Raw genomic sequence first — 23849 nt, forward strand, 5'->3', positions numbered from 1 at the left:
AAAAAGTATCACAGTTTCAATGATAATACCAAGAAATGTTTCATGATCACAAAATCAGCATAATAAAATGATTCATGAAGGATCATCTGTCCTTGAAGACTGGGGAAAATTAAGTTTTGCCATCATTGCATCTGAAATGTGAAAAAAGAGAAAACAGATATTAAAATTTTAATAATATTTCACAATATTACTGCTTTAACTGGCTGAGAAACATTCTAAGATGTGCAGTCATTTTCAGGGAAACGGACAGCTAAAGTAGTTCCCGGCAGATTTTGACCGCATCACGTCCGTATCACCTCACCAAATGATTTCAGGTATTTCAAATGTCCTTACAGCCTACAGCAGCAAAAGAACCAAAACTCTCAATGACACTGACCAAGAGAGTAAATATAGCAAACAACAAGATAAAAACAACAAATTATTTCCATGTTTTTGCCACAAAATTATCTTTTATTATGTACAGGAAACACATACTCTCTTTCTCCTGCTATCTCTCCCATGAACGCACACATATACACACATATACGCACATATACACACACACACACGCACACACACATATATATATATATATATATATATATATATATACTGTATATTAAAAATGTAAACATGCACAAGTATTTAATGTGTGTGCACAACGGCTTTCTTACCCCTACAGCTTCTTCTTGCAACATGTTGAGTGCAATCCATCAATAGTCATTAAAAATGGAATTCTAAAATGCCTCCTGTGTCTTGGCAGAAACATGAATAAAACATGCACCATAACGACATTTTCCATCAGCCCTTCATCCCAAACTTTTGACAGCACTATCTTCCCAAAGACTCAGAGTCTGCTTTGAGTTTGCAAATGAACCCATGGGGAAAAAATGCATTGCTCAGTGGTTACTCTTCCTAAGCTCAGGAGACTTAGACTTTCATTTTAGTATCAACAGCATTTCAGATGTTTCTCCTAAAATTCCTTAGGAGAAATAAAAGTAGACACAAATGAGACTTGAGAAATATTTGGGATGTTAAAGAGAGCATAAATATTTTTAAGCATAAATCTAACAAAGTTAGATGAGGTTTTAATCATGTTTATACTTAAAACAAGAATAAAACCCAATTTGCCCATGGGGTATGAAAAATAAACCGAAGATTAAAGTCTTATCTAATGCAATTTTGCTTCTAAAGTAATCTTGTAAGGATGTTTAGATATTATTACTGGCAAAAAAAAATAATAAAAAAAATCATTAAGACCATTATTTTTGCATACAATATGCTCCTATAGAACTATGGCAATGTTTCTCTTTTCCTCCTCCAGGATGTTAGGGGGTGCATTTCCATCCCCAGACCTCCTTGAGGGAGGAGAACTCCCCTAAGAAGAACTATGAGAACATGTAACAGATTAGCCGACAGGAAAATCTCCAGAGCAGAAGAAAGAGAGAGTGATCGTCGTCCTTTTTTTCCTCCAGGGGTTCTGCTAAGAACTCTTTCTTTCATTCCATTTCACTGTTCGAATACAAAATGGCAGAATAAGAGTAACGATGATTTATCTGATGATTTAATCATATGTACACACAATAAAGCACACAAGCAGCTGCAAAACCATAAACTAATAACCCCTTCTCAAGGCAATTCCATGTTGGATCCCATTTTGTTTATTCACCGGTCAATTTTGCGATTTTGGACTTTCCATAACGTTTCATACTGGTGGAAAGAAAACATAATACATGTTTAATTGTTTATGTTATTGCATCTGTACATTTCATCTAAATAACATATCTTTAAAAAGGAATGTCCTCAAAATGTTTTCCCCGTCATATTCTAAACCAGAAATCTCCACTTACATAGTTTTAGTCTATATTGTATTTAGTCTAGAAGGTTTTCATTGGAGGGTTTGTCCATATATCATTCACCTGATTTTATAATATTTTATTCTTAAAGACCTGGTGAAAATTAAAGTTAATCTTGATTGAAATAGATCAGCAAAATTAAAGACACAGAATGCTTCATCCAACGTTCAGCGGAAATCAAATCCCTTTATTTAGATAATGCCTAATTTGCATATCTAAACAACATTTGAAAAAGCTTGTAATATGTTTGAAATTAATATAATCAATCAGCTGGGAAAGTGTGGTGATATATATTAGTTACACTTTTTACCCAGTTCACCTGAGGTGTCTTGCCTTAACAACAACATAGCAACACCCTGGCACCCAGCAGAACACCCCAGCGAACAACCACTCAGACGACCTTCAGAAAACGGCAAATCTAACTGAAACTACTTTGATAAAACTGAAACTTTGTGCATATTGGTTGTTTGTGTGTGAATGTAGCTACTCTCTTTGTCTTTGTTTCACAGTGGTCAGTGCCTATATGATGAAGTTACACACAAAACATCTGTTCAATCCTGGCTGGTTAGAACAAATGCCCAGGTACCTAGATAAAAAGCTCAAAGCCAAACAAAGAGAGAAGTTCTTAGTGCTGCTTATGATAGGCAGGGAGACCGACGGTGGCTGCTGAGTCTGAACACACAGCGCTCCTCACTGTTTAAGCTTCCTCTTTCATCCTGGCTGCGGGGGCCGAGAATCAGAGTCCAACTTCACAGAGGCGCACAAGCTGGATAATCTCTAACGTGTGAAGAAATAGAGGTCATTCAGATGGGAAAGTCTGTCTTGTTCTATGTATTTGATCAACATGAAATATATAGATAGGGTGCAGGGTGATTGTGAAGTGATTGTAAACGTTCCAGACTGGAAAATAGTTTGAAATGTGGCAGTTGGTCAGTTTTACCTATGGAGACTAGGACCAGGTTCATTAAAAGCTCAGAAATGGCGTCAATCCGGCCCTAAAAAAAAAAAAAAAAAAAAAAAAAAAACAGATTACTGTGTGTGGAGATTTTGATTGATATCTGGCCAGAGCTTTAATTACTGGTCAGGCGTGCGTTTCTTGTGTGAGCACATAATTCGTTTGTTTAACCAGTGTAAGTACCATGTATCACTGAAGAAATTAACTTCCGTTTTCCCTGGTACATACTATGTACTTATTATAGTAATTACAATAACTATGTAATAACTAGGTACTAACCCTGAACCTACCCCTAAACCTAACCCTACCCCATGTAGTTACCTTGTATTACCAGAACCAGAAATACACTGTAAGTACCCTATAAGTACATGTAAGTACACATACTGTAAAATAAAGTGCAACTAACTACCTAATCACGACTGTTTCCCAAAACCATAATAACATGGTCACACCTTCATCATTTGAACAATGTGGATTCAACAATATAGGAATGTCATTAATGACTAGGGATGCACCGAATCCAGGATTCGGATTCGGCCGAATACTGGGCTTTTTGGCGGGGTTCGGTTTCGGCCGAACCTTATTATTTTTTTTTCACCGAACCGAACCCTAGGCTTGCGCTACGCTGGTCAACGTCACGCGCCCGTTGATTGCGTGAAGTTGTTTATATGAGGAGGAACAAGGCCCGACAGTTCGCTCTAAACGAAACTGTTCAGGAATCTTGAGCGCCTGGGACGATTTAGGGGCCATTCACATATTGCGCCTAAAAACGCGTGGAAAACGCTAGCCGCGCCGATTTCTCCTCCTTTCCAAAGTGCTCGGGCAGTTGCGCCCCTGAGGCGTCTGCCTTTGCTAAGCAACCATGACCTGCTCTCTCCATTAAGACGTGGAAATTTCAGCAAAGGATAAATGGATTTGCAACAGTAAAAATTGCTTGCAGTAGCTACTAAATTTATTTCAACATGGCAATCCATATACAACTATGATCAGCTGTTCCTTCATCTTGGCTGATCTTTCAACGTTGTTACAGGAAAGGATGAAGCTGATTGGTTAGTTCTTGTCACATGACCGCTGTGCACTTGCAACATTCTGAAAAGTTGAAATGTTTTTAACTCGATGCGGTGCGGACGCGCCTGAAAAAAACGGCCGCGTCGCACCGCGTGTGCATCTTGACCGTGTCGCTTCCATTATGAGCGCGCATGCCGAGCGCTTACATGGGAAATAACGAACTTGAGCGCGCAAAAGACACGATATGTGAAAGTAGCAATACAGAGCCATCCAGTCACATCGGGTGCTGACGTGAGAAAAGCGTTTTTTTTTTCGGTGAGCCTTTGATTCCTCTTAGAGAGGATCCTCTTCAGTGGTGGAAGACAAACCAGCAGCGATTTCCAATGCTGGCAAAAATCTACCTCTGTGCCCAGTGAAAGACTTTTCAGTACTGCTGGGGACATTCGTTCCCACACTCGCAACCGGCTGTCACCTGTTAATGTTTTTTTTTTTTTTTTTATTAAACAAAAAAGTTTTTCTCACTTGTCATCCTGGCATAATCTTGCCTATTCTTTTTCTTTTTTTTACAGTTAAAATAAAATAAAATGAAAAATACATTGCTGTGGACGTTGTTTGCTTCATTAATGTGTTTTACTGTGTTAATGGAATAAGTATGCGAGTAGGATTCGGTATTGAGAATGAGGAGTCACGTGCCAATTTGGGTTGATTTGGGAGGGGTCTGAGCCGGTCGGCCCTCATGGCAGGATACGCTGTCTGTTGCCAGGGGCAATGCCTTCAGATATTCACAGAGGCGCGACTAAACATTTCAGAGCGCTTTCATTTTTGCGCATTTATTTTGTCGGCGGAACAGATCGAGACGGATCTACGAATATGAGAAAGAAAAGGAAGAAAGTAAAGCAATGCAAAAACATAAGGCAAAAGAAAGGGGACCTTACAGGAACAAGCTCACACCAAGCGCAAATCAGGGGTGTTTGGAGAAGCTCTCAGGCATCTAAAATATCGACCCATAAGAGCTCCCTGCAGCGGCACAGAGACCTGAACAATTTACCTCCATGCACACGTATGGATATTGAGGATTATATTGTTTACGATGTAAGTCACCTTGCATTCACGCTATTAATGGCTTTAATCTAACCAGGACATTTACATCTCGCAATCACACATTTAACTACCCTAGCTAACCCAGAACTGGTTTGTCCACTTTGCAGCCCCCAACACAAAAACCTGGTACAATATGTGTCACTGGGCTAAAATCTAATAATAACTAAACATACACAGCTTTAGCCTACACCAAAACATGTTGGAAACGTTCGTATACATTGAACATCTCGTTACAATCTAGTGTTTACGAAACAGTCGCAGTTAATTTCTTTGTCATTTTGGTCAAGAAGTGCATTCTAAATGCAATGTAATTACAACACACTAAAACGCATGTGAATAAACTTACTTTGGTCAGTACAACACTGTTTTCATCACCTGCTGTAGATGGACCCAGCCACAGCAGAAAGCCTCGTAACTTTCCAAAGACTTGTGGCTTTTAAACTGCATTGTGTAGTAACTTAAACCAAAAAATATATAATTCCCAATGTCCATATGTGTGCATGGATGTAAATGGTCCAGGTCTCTGTGCTGCTGCAGGGAGCTTGTATGGGTCGATATTTTGTATGCTTGAGAGCTTCTCCTAATAGCGATGTTTTGCGCTTGGTGTAACCAAAAAAAACTGTATTGCATTGTTCCTATGTTTTCCATATGTATCGTGAGAGGTACTGGAGCAGTTTTTAACGCAGCAGTAACTTCCAGGCATGGTAAAACAGTGCAGAATTGCGAGAACCTCCTCTACTACCAAGTTAAAAACACATGTAAACAATCCTGTTTCACCGCCGGTATCCTGCCAACATGACGGAGACCGTGATATTGAGGGAGGGGCTTTGTGCTATGACTTCTCATTCTCAATTCGGTTTCGGATTCGGCCGAATCTTAAACAGTGGATTCGGTATTCGGCTGAACCCCAAACATCTGGATTCGGTGCATCCCTATTAATGACTATGCAATACTCAGAGTTTCCTTACACACTTACGCATATATGCACACTTCAAAAAACAGTACTGTTTGTTGACAGGCTAATGAAATGTAAATATATATTTAAATGGAATTAAAAATTTTAGAATGTGTCGCTTGCATATTTTGTACACATGAAATTATGCTTCAAACCTCAGCTCAAGAGCACACAAGTCTGCAGTGCTATTTGCGAATGTTGGATCTATGGTTTCAGTAAACGCTGAATTATGGAATTATCATAGTAACGTCAGAATTTGGACCATAGTTGGCAAGCGATGCTTTTGGGAAACAACACCCCAAGTTGAGATCTGTTGTTCCAAACACACAAGTTTGCGAATGTTCTTTGTTACTGGTTTCAGGGAACGAATCATTGAACTAAGTTGGTAATGCCAGAACTTGCAACAACAGTGTTGCGGTCACATTTGGAATAACTGAATAAGTGCCTTTTGGAAAAACCCCAGGCTGTGGGTGGGGAATTTAACTGACAACTGGACAGGGCTTCCACATAGATTAGTGGGTGTGGCTGTTAACATAATGTGGGCGGAGCTTGTGCCTACAAGTGTGTCTCTGTCACTGTAATGACACTGATAAAATGGCTTATCCTGTGAATGTGCAGTTGCGTCCTAGAGGAGATGATATCATCACACTATTAGCTGTCAGACAGTGTGTGTTTGTGTGTGTGTGTGTGTGTGTGTGTGTGTCAGAATAAAATAATTTATTCCAACCAGGCTCAAACAATCGCATCAACAAATCCCATCTCAGTCTAGCGTATTTGACCATAGTGATCACTGCCAGCAGGGAGACTGTTTGTGTGGATTAGAGAGATAAAATTGCACGGCACCAGTAGGAGTTTTTAGATTGACACCCACACTGACCATTTATGAAAGATATTTGAACAGTGAGCCATGGCGGAGGGCCGTGCAGTAGGAGTAACTGATATTTATAGTGATCCTGGTTGGGGATTGGAGGGTATATGTTGAAATAATGTTGTTGTTATCGGTTCTCATGTCTCTGGGACATTAGGATTAGCGGTAGATAGATGAGATGGGCGTTCAGTCGCTCGCTGCAGAGCTTCACTCACATGTGGAGAAACTCCTGAGTCTTTCACCACAGGCAGAAGATTATGCTGCATAAATAAACACAAACTGACAATTTTTGTGAGGAAATTCAAAACCGCTGCCTTGAATTTAAGCTTTCGGTAAGCAAACATACAACCAACAGCCAACTCCAGGCAAATACATACAAAATTATGCCTCCATTTGCTAGAAATGACCACTGTGTTTAGCCTAAGAGCAGTTTGTAGTGATAGGATAAAGAACACTTTTGCTCTCTCTCCGTCTCTCTCTATCTTTTTCATTCCCTCTTTTTATATCCCTCTTGCAGACTCGCTAATGGGCTTGCAAAATAGGGTAGAGGTGGCGGAGATGAGCAGCACACCTTTGTGCCTCCTGTTGTTCTAAATACCTCCCTTTTAGGTGGAAAACAGCATTTGAATTCAGAACTGCTCACAGCTGAAATGAAATGCTAATCTCACCCCACGTTTTATTCTTCCCTGTTCTCAACTGCTCTTTGGGCTCGCCATATGCCGTAGCTATCGCAGAGTTCCAGGAAAGCATTCCGGTTCCAGAAGGAGCGCAGCGCTCAGCCTCAAATCTGAAAATTAGCGATATTTCACATTAAATTGAGACACGTTGAATTGCATCCAACTATGTACATAATTACTTGTGCTGATGTGTGTGTAATGAAGATTAGATACAGTTTAATGTAGTTATGTATATAATGTGCATTAAATGGGAGCTTGTGTGTGTGTGTGTGTGTGTGTGTGTGTGTGTGTGTGCGCGCGCGCGCATTGGTGAATGTTTTTCTGTGATAATGTTTCTATTACTGATTTGCCGTCATAAATATTAATGTAAAACATACTGACCTTAATTTCAAATCTGTCTGCTGGCAAATCTCTCCCCTCTCACCCACTCACTAACTTATCGAGAGGGACAATAGAAGTAGACATGGCCAATGAACCCTCATGATGCTTTTTTTTTCTCTAGGATGGAAGAATTGTTGAATGAATGGATGAGTATAGAAATAAATAGATGATGTAGGTGAATGGGCATAATAGATTTAGCCAATCAAATCAGTATAAAGCTTTAATTTCATTTAGATCCTGAAGTGTTGCTGCATGAATTTGAGAGGGAATGGAAAAGTTCAGGGGAAAAGTCACGAGAGAAGGTGTGTGTTTGGCTGACTACCCTGTCAGAGCAATAATGGCTGTTTACCATTTTTATTTTCATTGGTTTGTAAATTGGAATGGGTCAAACTGGTAGAAATGGAAAAAAATATAACTCTAAACAATTAAACTAAACAACCTAGACCCATTATAGATGGGAACTGGAATCTGTGGAGTGAGATATTTTTTAGCGAACAAGCAGTTCAGGTCAATTGAAAGTGTACCTATTGCCTGTTAATTAAAATAAAGTGACTATTAATAGTAGGTAAAAAAATAAAAATAAAAAATAAAAAATTCAGTAGTATCAAATAAGATCTACATATAACATGCAGTTTACGTTTTTTACGTTAATGCATAGTATTTATTAGAGTCAACTGACATGGAAGTATTTTTTTTAATAGAATAAAGTACTTTAAATTATTATACTTATGAAAAATAAACTATTAAAATATTATTTGCTTGGGTGTAAAATAAATGGTGTCCCATAAATGGTGTTCAACTAGGAAACAAAAATAATAATAACAGGTAGGTGAAGTTACAAAAAATCCCAAACATAGCAAATGGACTTTGCCTCCTCATTTCAGAAGCCCCCAGCTTGCTTCTGAGTTGTTCCAACTGCATCATGTGCTGAAGTTGATGTAAAGAAACTTCTAAAGCATGCTGGGAATCTTCACAGGATGTAACCATGGGGTGGAACAGACTTCCACATCTAATTGCTGAGAGTGTTTGTCTACTCTCAAATTAAAGTGTTCTCGCTCCATTCACAGCCATACAAAGTGTTATTCATCTGAATGCTCTCATGAACAGACTAACAGTTTGTTTGTTTGTTTGTTGTATATCCGGAATAAAAATGTCCCCCCAACCTATTGACTACACCCCATAAGCATCTCAAGAGTAGTAACCATAGAATTGTACCTTCCTCTCTGCATGTATGTGTGAGTGTGCACGTGTGTTCAGGTTTCTAAATGATATCTTCTGCATGCTCAGATGCTCCTGAGTGGGTGGCGACACCTCCAGAGGAAGCTGATTGACAGCATGGCAGTGATAGCAGGATAGCAGCGATTCTGGGAGTAGAGAAAGTGAGGGGGAGCAAATGGAAAGAGAAAGAATGAAATGATTTGTTTAGGTGAGAACAGTGTGGATTTGTATCTTAAAGTTGGACCTGAGTTTGAAGGTTTTGGAGGGACTGAAAACTTGTGTGACTTTTTCTGAATCTAAAACTTAATCAACAAAATATGATAAGTGCATAGTGCACTGATTTGTTCCTTTTTTCCTTTTTGTTTCAGGATCCACACAGATTAAACTACATTTTAAAGATTTTAAAGTAAATAAAATGATGATGTAAGTGAAATAGTTTATGCATCCTGTTGTACAGAAAAACAAGTCCTTAAAATGTCTTTATCCAAAGATTTGGAAGGTTCAGATTTTAAATATTTATGGAAACTTTCAGAGGTTCCAAATATAAAGCTCTTTAAAATTCTGAAGAATCTTTTCTTCTGTAAAATATGGTGATTCAATTTAAAACGTGTGTATGATTTGACATTGTCTCTGCTGTTGGATAAAATGAGCTTGTTCTTGTTCTAAAATTGTAATTTTTACTCTTAAAGATCCAATAATATCCTTTTGATGAGAAAAAGTAGTTTTTGTTAAGTTCATTGAGATCCAGTGGATTAATTGCCTTGGATTTGTGTTTTAAGTGCTACTAGACAGCGGTGTGTGCAGCATAAACCTTTAAACACAGAATCCATTAAGACATTGAAACAAACAAAACAAAACACAGTTCATTGTTCAACTAATGGGGTTTTTCAAAGAGGAGTAAGAGGAGCAGTTGTACTCTGATAAATGTGCAACACTATACATCAACATCAATTCTATAGAAGAAAATGTAGGCTAAATGAATTCACATTCAATGAGAATTCACTTTGTAAACTGATAAAATGAACCTGTCACCATGCAAAAACAAGAACTGAATCAATATTTTTGACTTTTTGAGAGAGTCAGATAAGAGTTCAAGTTTTACTTTTACCAGTTTTATCCAGTTTTGGAAATGAGAAAAGATAGAGGCAGGATTCAAGAGCATTCCAAACACAGTGATGTGCGTCAGTGGGTGGAAATAATGAATGCAACTCAACTCTGTCTTCACACAACTAAAGTTTTGTATTGAAACATAGTCTTAAAAAAGATTGGAGCATCTTTCTGAACCCTTGTGTTTCACAATACTTCAAGTTCTCACTGTAACTTTGACTGTAATGTATGTGAAACTCTGAAACACACGTTGCTGTGCTTATTGCCTCTCTCAGGTGCCAAAGAGGTGAATGCCAGTGGCAAGACTTTCACAGTGAAGAGCTCCCTTCAGCTCCTGGTGAACCGGCATGATGACGGTGTGGCCTACACTTGTAGAGTGGACCATGTGTCCCTAACTGCCACCCACGAAGAGACCACACAGGTCTTGGAGGTCCACTGTGAGTACAGCTGGGTCCCGACTCAAAAAATGGAAAACAATCAATCAATCAGTCAGAAATTGTGTCTTGCTTTCCAGTGCAAATGTGTAAAAATTCTTAAATCAAGATACATTTATTGTCAAGCAAAATGGCCTAAGATAATAAGTCGTGTTTTCTGAGAAACTGATCAAAATGAAGCTAAAAGTTAGACTAAAGCCACAAAACACATCATTTTGATTTCATTGGATTTCAGTAACTTATTAAAGTTACTACGAAAAGTAATTCTGCCAACTTTTAAATCCTGAAATATGGTCTTTTGATGCGAAGATTATGCAATAATTACAGACAGAAATCTGAGTTTTTCTTTGAAGTGTTGTCATTTAATCAATCCACTGAGATGCTGTGGAGCACTTGGGCCTGAGCAACACGTCGCATCATTTACCTTTTGATCTCCGTGGAGTGTCAGTCCTCCACTTGGATGCTGCTGTCTGAAACAATATTTCTTTGTGTGTCTCTGTCAAAGATGCTCCCTATGTAGAGATCAAACACTCCATACCAGCCACACTGGAGGGGCAGTACCTCAAACTGGAATGTGTACCTCATGGAAACCCCTCGTAAGCATTCACAATTTATAAGCATCTTGTTGAGTTATAATGTTTGCAAAGAGCTTTGGGAAGATGCGTTGCATATCTACTGCACCAAGGAGAAATTGCCCTGTGTGCTTGCCTGCGGCTAGCGGCTTATAAGCACATGTTTGCATTAATGTGATGACTCATGAATGTGATTCTGTTGAAATTAAACAGCTATGAATATATAACCATAAATTCACATGGAAAACAACATTAAGAAGCTCTTAGCCATTGGTAAAACTGAAGCTAAAATAAGGCCAGTGTGTTCTAATATTCCCAAAGAAAAAGGCTGACAAATCTTTGATAAACTTGGATAATCCAAATTGCTTAGTTTAGCGCCAAAGTTGAAAACTTTAAAACTCTCTCGGTGAATTTTGCATTCTCAAAGCCTTTGCTGCAACTTTGTGGTGTTGTGGTATTGATTTTAGCATTAAAGGGGTCATATCATAAGGAATCCCAATTTTCCTTGATCTTTTGAGATCAAGGAAAGGAGATCTTTAGTGAAAAGTCTTGCACTAGGAAAACATACTGTAACTTTCAGAACTCAAACCCTTCAGAACTTTTCGCTGTAAAAAAGACTATTTGTTGACACTTAGGCTGAATCTCCATAATATTTCAATATCATATGAATACATCTGAATTCATGCAAACATATTATCACAATTGTTTATGTCAACGTTGCCTTTACAATGTACAGATACTCAGTCTACCCAGTCACAGTGATGTACTGTAATAATGACGAAGCAAAACCAAGGCTGCCAAACCTTGTGTTGTTACTGGCTGTGTGTTGCACCTACAACTCTACATATCCTTGTGCTTAATGTGCCAAATATTATTACTGAACAATGGGATAATTAAAACCTTAAATAAATAATAATAAAAATAAATAAACAAATAAAAATAAACCAAATTATGAAAACAGTTTGTGATATGACCTTTTAACGCATGTTCCATCATGGAAAAGAAACTGAATTTTGTTTTTAATTAGAAGTTAAAAATCAATGTTTCATTAGGCCAGACCCAGTACTCTGGACTAAAGATGGAGGAGAGCTGCCAGACCTGGACCGGGTGATTGTCGAAGGAAGAGAGCTCACCTTTATGTCACTGAACAAAACAGATAACGGCACCTACCGCTGTGAAGCTACCAATCACCTCGGCACCAGCCACGCTGAATATAAGCTGGTTGTTAAAGGTGAGTGACAGACAGATTGCATTAACCTGTCTGTTAAAGCTGACACGGCTCTTCCTGCTGTTTTGGAAAGCATCTGCATTGCTAATTAAACCTACGTTTTCACCCTGCTAATAAATGTCATTTTATTTTAACGCCTTTGAAAGATGAAATGCCTTGAAATGATTGCTGCCCTATTATATATTTAACTTAAACGATTAACTCAGCCAAAAATTTATAAATTAATGGAAATCCCTTACTCACCTTCATGTTTTTCCAAACTAGTCTGATTTACAAATTACAAATGAAAGAATTTTGACGGACTGTAATATTCCTTTAATTTGGTGACAGTTTTACAAAGACATATAATCACCTCTGCATCATAAATCTTGTACAAACAATGTGTACATATGCAGCAGGCCACTTTTCTCAGCCCTTTCTTTGACTTCATTTAAGAGAATGAGTTTCACACACTTAGCATAACAGCAAAGCATGGTTGGTCTTGATACACCGTGAGGTTCAGAGGCTACACTGCGTCCACATCTGCCATCTCTTTCATCAGAGGCAGCTGTGCGGATATGCTCACAGGATAAGAATGGATATGACTGTGTGCATCAAGCGGATGAGTCTCTCCAGACCCCCTGCTTGTGCCTCTGCCTTCTTGACACTAAACCCCTCCAGGCTGGAAAATCCTTCCTCCACCTCTCCGTTCGAGAAGTTTCTTTATTCTCCTTTTATCTCTGCTTTTGCATTCTCCCACAGTGCATCTTAAGAAGATTTAATTAGCTTTTATGGTGCGGTGTAGGGGTCCAGCCAGTGGCTCAATTAAATGCCAGTAGACTAACAACAAGGAGAACTAAAGCTCTTAATAATGTTGATACTATAAAATTGACACCTCTGTAGGAATAAAAACCTAATTGGGTGTCACAAATATAAAGCACCATGTCTGAATTCATTACTGTCTTTTTAAATGGCAAAACATGATGCCGTCCTTCCAACAGTGATTAGCACAAAACCTGGCACAATATAATGGTCAATCTTTCATCAGATCACCTACCTTGTATCGTGCCAATTGAAAACGAAATATCACCTGTTCAATATGCAGCCGATCGCTTTATATTCTAGGCCGAGGTCTACCATGTCAGTGGGGGACTTGAGTGAGAATTATAGTCAATATTATTATTCAAATCTCACCCCTAATTAAAATTGGGCCATGACATTTAAAAAAGATATTAGAGCAGGCCAATAGTATCTAGACTGTTTGAACAGGTTTGAACACTTTAATAAATCTCTATATCCCTCCAACTAAAACATAGGACCAAACCAAAATTGCATGATCTGCTAGTTCCATTTCTGCAACACCAGTTCATCAAACAGAGAAATAATAAATGTTGTTAAAAGTTTTCCAAACACCTCTACTGTCTACCACTGGTTGGTCAAACCAATAGCAGGCTCACTCTATTGGTTGAGTTAGTGTTGCTATGCTGGGCTGACCGCATGATCAAAATGAAATAAAATTGCTTATTTGTATTAATTATAATAATACATTTTATTTAGTCTAGTGCCTTTAAGAGGGTACTTTTTTCAAAGCGCTTTACAATTACAACAGAAGTAAATAGACATAAAACTTTTCAAAAAGAATTTTTTTTTCAAAATTAAAAAAAAACTAATTTCCTTCCATAATGTCAGCCGAGAGAGAATTCCACAATTTGGGGGCATGAGTTGAAAATGCCCAATCACCCCCAGAACACAGCCATTTTTTAGGAATGACTAAAAGACAACTCTTGAGAAGATTTCGGCTAGATGTATAAGGAATTAAAAGCTCAGCCAAGTACTCAGGAGCCAGACCATGCAGTGACTGGTATGTAAACATAACTTTCAAATCAAAAATGAAAGTCTCTGCATATTAATCCAGCATAGATTTTTATTTATTTAATTATTTATTTATTTACACCCAAAACATTACTCATACTTTTCCGCCATACAGAGAAATGCTTGCAACATAGTTTGGCACCACTCATATTTTCCTCTGAGGATTAAAAAATCTAGCCGTTTATGAATGTGGGCTCATGGAACCTGTGGTCTGTCTAATTTCTAGTTAGCCAGAGCTGGTAGCTGCTGTGCAATTCTGAGCTATCAGTATGATTACTCTGCTTGTCTGCTTGAGTCCATTAGTACGAAGGCAGACTGGTGATTTAGCTTGTCAACTTGAGCCCAACTCTCCTCTTGGGCCCTTATCATTGGACTAAACATGCTTTATGCATGCAAAGAGCTGCCAGCATTACACTGATTGCCGAACCAAAATCAATTTCAAGAGCCTTGAATGATACCTGCTGCTTAAAGCATAAATCACTCAATTTAAACTGCACCTTGAGATTAAAATAGATTAGTGTGAACTTTGCTTCTGCATAAGAACATTTTAGCTTGGCCCTCTTTAAAACAAAACAGTATTCAGGGATCAGAGATAGATCCTGACATACATTCAACAAAAGTGTTAATGTTTTTTTCATTATCCATAAAAATTTATGGAAAATAAAACATACATGTTGTACAATAAATAATCATTATCCGCTACAATTTTCTGTCATGCTCTATGTAATAATCAAGTAAATCCAATCACACTAGAGACCTGACAAAAACGCAAATTAATTAATTTCCTTTATTGTGTAACAATTAGCATTTAAGCTATCAGTGGAGTATTTATCACCATTTTGACCAGTTTTGATCTGGTCTGGCTCCCAGACTTTCCTAAATTAACTTCACCCATGTAGTAATGGTTGGCTGAAAAGCCTGTAGTTATCCACATACTGTACTATAAAAAATGAAAAAACCTCCTGACCTCCTGTCTAAAAAGCTTTACATTTACAGGAAAACACCAGCCGAGTAGCATCTGCTCTTTTACATTCTTAAAGATGCACTAATACTAAGCTCTGATTATTAACTACCCTGATATCAAGATATATTATCAGGGACAAAAGGCTTGTTATGGTGATTGTTTTTCACACTTCGTCCAGCATGTCAGCCGTGCAGACCTTTTGATAGTTCATCAAATATTGATGCTTTTCTCCCTGCATGCGGCTTGTTTTTTCCCACTGTTTTGTGAGCAAAACTGTCACTTTGCAATGTTTGATATATTATAAACAAACCAAACCCATTATCCGTAAACATCATAAAGAAAGACAATGTCAGGTGGCCTGTGCACGCTGTTTATTTCAATAATTTATTAAGGTGTCCATTGTTAAATTATACCCATTCAGTTTTTGTATGCATTCTGTCAGCATGACAACTATTGGGTTTCATTTGTTCCATTGTTATAGGAATGTTTTCTTCACCTTGTCAACACACACCCAGCCATGTTTTGTCTTTTTTTGTTTACATGTTTGTTGCCATTGTTGTTTGTCATGTACAACAGATGCCCCCACCACATCGTCACCATCCACAACTTCCCCTTCACCCACCCTCCAAGACAATACAGGTCCCTTAGACTCCAAGGATCTCAATTCTGCTGTCACCGGTAACAGAGGTACTGTACAACCCCACTGCCCTTCCTCCTTTTCCTCCTCGTCTCCCTCACATACAGTACGTCCCTCTCCATCCCTATATCTGTCTTTGTTTTCCCCAAGTGAGTTTCCTCTGACTGAAGTCTGCAGCTCCATGGACATCTGGAGTGTTTTTGTACCCAACAGTCACTCTGCAACTTTGCATGTCCTCGTTTAGTTCCCATCTCTTCCTTCCACCATCCACTTGTTCTAACTATGATTTCTAGAATCTCAAATGGGACAGTTTGAGCCCTTCCTGTGTCTTTATCTTCCATCAACCCATCTTATTAAAGGTATGAATAAACAACAACAACAACAACAACAAAAATTCAATCCAGTATGCCCCTTTTTTCCCATGGAACACAAAAGGATAATTTAAGAGTACGTTTTTAACACTGAAGGAAAAAATAAATACGTTGTGTTTATTTTTTATTTTTTTTTATTGCTACTAAGTTTCACAAATACAAATTCCTGTACAATGTGACATGTGTGTTCTTTAGATCGTTGCAGTGAACGTCCAGTCTCCGGGGTATCAGGGTCAGTCCTGTTTCTTGTCTATGAATGCTTCGGCTAAATATAGCCAGTGTGATTTATAAGGTGTATCTAATTTTTTCGCGCTCCCCATGGACTTTCCATAAGGTTGTTTGAATGTCTATCTATTTTCATGCTACTTGTGAGCCGTGCAGCCCTGTTGGTGCAACTTTGAGTTAAGTTTGTTATCTAAAACAAAAAGGCTTTGCTTGTGTGCATGGTATCCGCACGGTTCCATTCTTCAAAGTGGCTTACGTGGTTAAATTTGAGGATAACTTGCACTAAATATGGGATTTTGTGGTCTTTGATACAAGATTAAAGTTTATCCGGCATCAGTATGTCCCTATTCCTGAAGATACCCCAGTTTTATGCCAGGTTATGCTGGAATTATCCTTTAAAACCAGAATCAGCCAGAATGGAATCACAAACTTGTCAAGAAATACCGCACATATTCCCTCCGTCGAAAAGGAGTTCTCTCCAAGCTTGTAATGCTCATCGTCTGCGGTGTTAACAGATCTTATTTCTCTAAATGCATTAGCAGCTCATTCTCCTGCCCACGAACAATCGGGGGCGTTCCAGCGGCGAGTTTCTGGCCTCATCATTCTGCCGGGCTTAATGGGAATAATAACTCTTCCTCAAAGAAACACGGGGTCCATGCGATGCCATCAGTGCATCTCCCGTCCCTGTTAAATCTGCTAAATGTGCTTTTATGGCTTGCAAATTAGCTGTGACCTTATGAAGCTGAAAGGTGGAATAAAGTACCAGGGATGCTGAGAATTTAAAATATTTACAGCTCACTTTTCATAATCAGCATGAAAGCGCCCTGCCGTAGACCCCTGTGTCGTTATTGTCCCACGGAGACACTTTAACAGGGATAATGATTGGTCATGCCTTTTGTCTTTAGACAGGGAGAGGAAAGTGCAGAAATTTATCTGTTTTAGGAAAAGGGTCTGGGTTCATTAGCCAAGGCCAGAAATGAAAGGGAGGACAACAAAGCGCAGCAGTCTTGCAAACTTATTATAAAACTTTTTAAACTTGTCCAGCGTCTGCCAAGAATTACCCGGCTTAATTGGATTTAACTCCAGGACATAAACAGAGAAGGAGTTATCGTGGAAGTAGTGGATTTTTTGAAGCTTTGAAATATGTTGGCTTGGGAAAAAAACTATTATTTTGAATTATTTCCTATTATTTCCGCTGTAGGTCAGTGTGGATTCCTTGCAGACCCTTTGTCAAAAGATACACGTTATACATGACTGGAAACCACTAGCCTCCTGCAAGGAGTCTCACAGTGTGGAGTGGAACATATGTTTCTTGAAGCATTGACCAGAAACCCAGCAATTACTCAACATGGCCACGCCACAGGAGCATAATAGGCAGACGTGGGCCTGTCAGTTGTGGCCTGGATACGGCCTTGTGCATGGGCTGTAATCCCAGTAAGAAGCAAGCAAATGAGCAATCCTCAGAGAGTCATTTGCGTGTTCCAGCACTTTGTTCCTGGTCTGCAAGCAGTATGTGCCTTCTTGGAAAGCTTTGTTCAGCCAAGTTTCTTCAGTTATTTCTTCAAGTCGCATGAATGCTTGTAGCTGTGCATGTGTGAATCACATGACAAAGTAGCCATTATGATTTTTTTATTAACTGCACATTCAGGTTCCAGTAAAAATTTAATTTTTACTTACTTTTTTTAACTTTTAATTTAATTTATTGTTCCTTAATGCATTTGACATTTGTTACCCATGTGAAAGAGATAGAAAGAATTGCATTTTTGTTGGTTATCAAAGTGCAAAGGGTACATATGCATGAAATTGATGGAGGGAAATTGCAGCATTTTTTTCATAGAAAAATAAAAAATAAATTTAAAAATTTGCCCATTTGTTTTACATTAATGAATTCAATATACAATTACCGTTTGGCTACATTTTGTCTGAAATTTGAATGATTTTTTGCCATTTATCCTGAAGTATATGTTCATGTTTAGCATGTCCTGCATAATTAGTTAGCATAGTGTAATACATTTTGTGATTGGTCAGTAATGTGTGACGGCAAAGCGTAAAGGCACAAAGCACACCTAGAGGTTCAGGAATAATGTGGAATGTGGGGGCTCTCATTATAAACCTTATCAGCTTGGCTTATGAATATTAATTAGATGACTTGTTGTTTGTCCGGTTTGTCCTTGCTAAATAGCTGGTAAATGACCTCTTAACCATAGTAAATGACCGCTTACACAGAGCCTTCTGCTTGGTCTAAAAGTCTTCTAAATTGCAGGCCACTGCAATTTTCTCTTTCTTGGCACAGCAGCAAAGCTCTTAAAATGTAATCATTATCTCCCCAAAAAGTGGAAGGGAAACACTTTAAAATATCTAAAAGTGATATAATATTTGCAGTGCCCCTGGGCACAGTCCATCTCGGAAATTTTCACCAACATTACTTATCCTGTATGAATTAACGATGAGCATTACAGTTACTTTAGAGACATACATCCAGAAAACCAATTCCCGAATAGCACAGAGAGAGAACTTTGGCTTGGAAATCAGTCATCCTGCTGCTTATTCTCAATAGAAGGATTAAAATGATTTTGAACCTCATATCAGTGAACATCTCAGAATTATTGATTTGAACTCCAAGAAAGGTGTGTTCCAGAATGAAAAGCATTTCTTCGGAGGGGGCTGCCAGAGGACACCAGCAGAAGCCGGCGCTGTTTAAATGGATGTCAAAGTTTCAGCTGCCGTGTCCCTGGAGGGTCAGTTAAATATTGAGAAAGGAGTCCTGAGCGCCCTCCTCTCTCTCTTTTCTGAAAATGACACAACACAGGAGGAATTAAAATGTAACGCAAAGGTCTTTTTCCTCCGTCACGCAGCAAGGTTATTGATGATCTGTCACATTAAGTCATGTCAAGGGAAGACTTATGGTAACAATTTAAAATATAACAGAAAAGGAAAAAATAAAAAATAAAAATCATTAAACTGCCACCGAATATGAATTACGAATAAGACTTCCGTGGAAAGGAGACACTTTAAGTAATCCTCTAGAAGCCTTGTGCAGTTTTAATTTACTGAAATGAACACTCGCCATTTCCCAGCATTCACTGCTGATCGAGTTTGAAGCAAATGGCCTAATTATGAATGTTACAGTGTGAAAACTCCAAATCATTCAGTAACTTGTCTGCTCGTGCCTCTCAGTGGAGAACACCTGTATTTGTTTTCTTTTTTCACCCTATTTGGGTTTAATCATTCTGTCTCTCTCCAGACTTTTTTAACCACAATTAGAAGCCGTAATTTGTTTTGAAAATCTAATTAAACTGTGCTGACCAACTCCGCGGCCCGCCTTTGCCCCTGTTTGACTTTAGATCAAGTCTCAAGAGCATCCGGTATGTAAATCAGCCCTCTAAAGACTTACAGGTCATTTAAGAGGTTGCTGTGCTGGGCAAAGGGATGTGAAAGACATTTTCATTTAGCTATTTTTCTCTTTTCTGCATGGATAGAGAGTGGATGGAATGGGTGATTTGGATGTTTAATGTTAATTTCCTAGATTTGGCCTCCATGAGGACCACACAACTCAAATATAACAGCCTCTTTTTCTTCCTGGAAACAGTTTTCCATTAGACACAACTGTCAAGTGCTCTTTCTCAGCAGAAAATTGGGAATAATTGACTTGTTAAACAGTGCATTAAGCCAATATTTATCTTTATTTCTACAGTCTATTTACAGAGTCCTAGAGACGTCTAATATGATTTAATTGGCTGGCTTTTACTGCTGGTGTGTCATGAAGAAAAGTGAGTCTGCACATGCAGAAAGAAAAAAGGAACTGTAGGATCTTCAAGTCTGAGGCAGAATATTCATATGCCTTCCGAGACAGAAATGACACTATAGTGTGCATTAACTGGGAAATCAGCCAAAGCTATGCTTTTAGATTGTTCAAGAGACTGTAAAATACTCATAAAATACTTGTAGGATGTTTTATTAACCTTCTGTGGGCTTGCGGATCAAGAAGGTCTGTTATAGCTAGAAAAAGCCATTCGTTAGCATACCCATTCATCTTAATGGCAGTTTCTCAGCTGGTGTAGCTTAAATGCTCATCAAAGGAGTAAAAATGTTTTTTGTCCACAAAACCATATCCACATTTTCATATGCTGTATGGCACGTTTACCCTAAGGTGTGTCAGCATTCTAGTTTTATTTTAGATCCCATTTTTTATATATATTCATAAGTGAAGTGTGTAATTTCTTTGCTAGTGGTGTCACCAAATGGAAGTTTAATATTACTCTGCCATTGGTTATTTAAACAGAGAGTCCCACCCAAAACTCACAGTGCTGGTTATGCCTATAAATGGCTCATTTGTAGTCAACATTGCATATAACATCAAACAAGAGAAGCAGGAGATTTTTAGACTTCTATTTCAAATTTGCATCTAAAATATTAAAATATATTAGTCAAATAAGTCAACCTTTTTCTAAGACATACATTTGTAAATAACCCCTTTTAAATGATTTGCAGATGTTCTCAGACACAGAGGACTAACGTTGATGTATCTCATGGTAAACGGCTTTAAATCCATCAGAGTTTCTAATCAAGTCTAATGAGCTCACACTTAAACTCATAATTTGGTTAATAACGCCATCTTTCCATTCCATTGCATTTTACAATTTATGCTTAATTTGGTTTGCTTCTCGTTGATTGTGGTGGAACATTTGAATCCAAGAGTCAGAGCAAATCATGCGTACAGCTATCAAATCACAAATGCCATTGAATAACTCTTTGCTGGGTGTTCATATTAGGTGATTTATTGGAGGGTTTCTATTGAATTTGCCTTCCCCATAGAGGGCGGTGTTTTGAAATGCTACAATTCTTTCGGTGCACCTTTCAATTTAGAAGCACATCAGCAGTCACCCTGTAAATGTTAATTTCCAGTGTTCGATTGTACCATGAAGGTGAAGCTTTCCAGTTCAGCACTTTCTCTGTCACTGTCCTTCAATGGCTCAAAGATGTAAAGAAGATCACCGAAGCGTTGACAGTCGCTTTCCTACATCCATTTACACTCAGCCCACGCTCACTGTCTCACTTTAAGGCATTTATACAAATATCTAAGAGATTACAGTAAAAAAAAAAAAAAAAAAAAATCAGAAAAGCAGGTTCCAGTCTCCTGGATTAGCATGTGGAGTTAATGGTAACGCTCACCTTGAAATGTCATCCCGACAAGAGGGCAACATGGCTGCCCCTGCTGCTCCTGCACCCCGAGGCCTGTTTGTAACCCCTGCCTTGTGGATTTGTTCAAAGAGTGCTTCCTGCATGTTTCTCTTCTGAAACTGATTCCTTTAAGAATTCATGTCACCGCAGGGGTTCATGTTCTGGCTGATGTGACTGTTTCTAACGTTGATGCACCACTGCCGAGTTTATATCCCACGCCATCCGAGCTTGAGCTTACTGGTGAAAATTTGTTACATTTGCCAGAGCCACACAATGCAGGGGCCAGGGGAAGAAATTATAAATATTAAAATAGGAATGTGCATGTGGTGCTTCAATATTAAATCATAAGGGAAGGACTGTCGCAGGCCTTATTAAAAGATAATGTGAGCTGGGGGAGAGGAAACATTTCACTTCTCTGCTGGTGGATCCCGCTATGTTAAGCCCGTTGCGTGTCTAAGGACAAACACTCTGATGAGTTAAGCCTGTGTGTGGTGCACAAGAAAATAAAGGCCTAAGAAAGAGAAAAGTAAGCCAAGTGCAAGGTGCAAAGTGTCCCCTGGGCTACATAGGCTCTGTGGAGATCTGGAGCTGTATGCTACTCTTGTTTTACTTTGACTAATGAAATGAACTATGGAACTCCTTCTCTCTAACTGAAGAAATGATCCTTAATATAGTTAGAAATTACCAGGCTTCTCACAGTGTCAATGCACTCGCCCTAGGATGGCACTCAGCATAGCAACCCCACTGTGTGTTGATAAAAATAGAGCGAGGACAGAGAAAGGACTAATTATCACAACACTGAGGGATGTACTTGAGATTCACAGTCTGATGATCAGGGACAAAAGTGTCTGAACACAGTACTAATATTTAGAATAGTAGTGCCAAACAATTTGTTTTGTTACTTTTCTTAGTTAGAGACATCAGTGTGTGAAAACTGCCATTTTGGCGTTAAAGGGAGGCTGTTTGATAGCCAGAGTAAAGTAACACTCACCTGCAGTGTTGATACTTTTCGGGACTTAAGTTTGATTCATTGATGTCATAAAAACTGAGAGTTTAATACCACAGCCTTCACCGTTGGAAATTCAGAAACATGCGCCTGTCAGATAAGAGTAGCCGTTCCACATTTCATATTTCAGCGAGCTGCTGAAAGGGTAATATAGAGATCTGCACATATTTATTTTATTCATTTTTTTTATTATTATTGTGATGGATTGTCACGGGGAAGTTTTATACTCCTCCTGTAAACAGAACAAAGTGAAGAAATGCTATTATTGAGAAAGAAAAAGTACAGCGAGTCTATGAGTTGTCAATCAGAGGGATGGAGCCCGCGTGCCCAGCTGATGTTGATCCGAGGTGGGATTCTCCATTACTGAAATGAGAGCTGATGGACTGTTTGAATGCTTCTCTGGCCCTGAGTTCATCCCTGCTTTGTGCGGCTGATACAGTAATTGCAGGCAGTGATTAGGAAGCTCCCGCAGCACAAAGCACAGCCCGGATTAAACGCACACTCTGTGGCAGATGCAACGCATGCTGTCAATTATAATATACCACTCCAAATGGCACTAAGCAGGGACTTGATAAAGAACCACAGCACAGAGAGAGAAACTAGACGAGCCCATCTTATAAATTCCCAATATGCTCAAAAGCATTGTCTGGTCGGGGATGAAATGAAGCTCCCCACAAGTTGAATAGCAGGTCTTGTCTTCAATAAGTGCCTTGGCCCAAGACTCAAGATCTTTATTCTACTCTGTACAATCTTAGAAGTAAAGGTTCTTCATTGGTAGCTATGGTTCCATGAAGAACTTTTAGCATTTCCGTTCCAAATAATGCAAAACATTGGGAAAAGGTTAAAATAATAAAAAAGGGTTCTTTTAATTACTGTTCACTGAAAGTTTCTTTAGACATCCAAAAAATTGTTCTTGTATGGCATCCTCCTTTTGGAACCTGTATTTTAAACATTGTATGGATACCCAAACACCTTATCAATATATGCATGTTGAGAATTACATCTCAAAACCACTGGCTTAGGGTTAGGGTTAGTAAACCTTCCTCAGCAGCTTCTGGAAAGACGTTTTTCTAGGACATTTGTGACTCTTCTGAAACAACCTTTGACCATGTATGTTTGTTGGTTACAAGCAGCTTGTATGGAGTGTTTGTTTTTCTTCTATGTCTTCTTCTTTACTTTCATTCTAGGCATGCATAGATCCCTGTCAGACCACCATATGGCTCGACCTGTCAGTTCAGACAGACTTTAAACTCCTTGACCAGCCCCAACTGTAGC

General features: G+C 38.7%; 1 protein-coding gene across 4 annotated transcripts in view; it reads left to right on the forward strand.

The window, feature by feature from the left end:
* The window catches only part of LOC128021219 (cell adhesion molecule 2-like), a 392008-nt gene that overhangs the window by 364868 nt on the left and 3291 nt on the right, over positions 1-23849 (forward strand). For 3 of the 4 annotated variants that reach the window (XM_052608261.1, XM_052608262.1, XM_052608264.1), the window contains 4 exons: positions 10381-10542; positions 11045-11135; positions 12164-12342; positions 15731-15841. In XM_052608261.1, the coding sequence (XP_052464221.1) occupies positions 10381-10542; positions 11045-11135; positions 12164-12342; positions 15731-15841 (543 nt within the window). The remainder of the gene's footprint in view (positions 1-10380; positions 10543-11044; positions 11136-12163; positions 12343-15730; positions 15842-23849) is intronic. The other variant, XM_052608263.1, reaches the window with a different exon arrangement.

The sequence above is a fragment of the Carassius gibelio genome, chromosome A10, assembly GCF_023724105.1.
Source record: "Carassius gibelio isolate Cgi1373 ecotype wild population from Czech Republic chromosome A10, carGib1.2-hapl.c, whole genome shotgun sequence".
Classification (NCBI taxonomy): Eukaryota; Metazoa; Chordata; class Actinopteri; order Cypriniformes; family Cyprinidae; genus Carassius; species Carassius gibelio.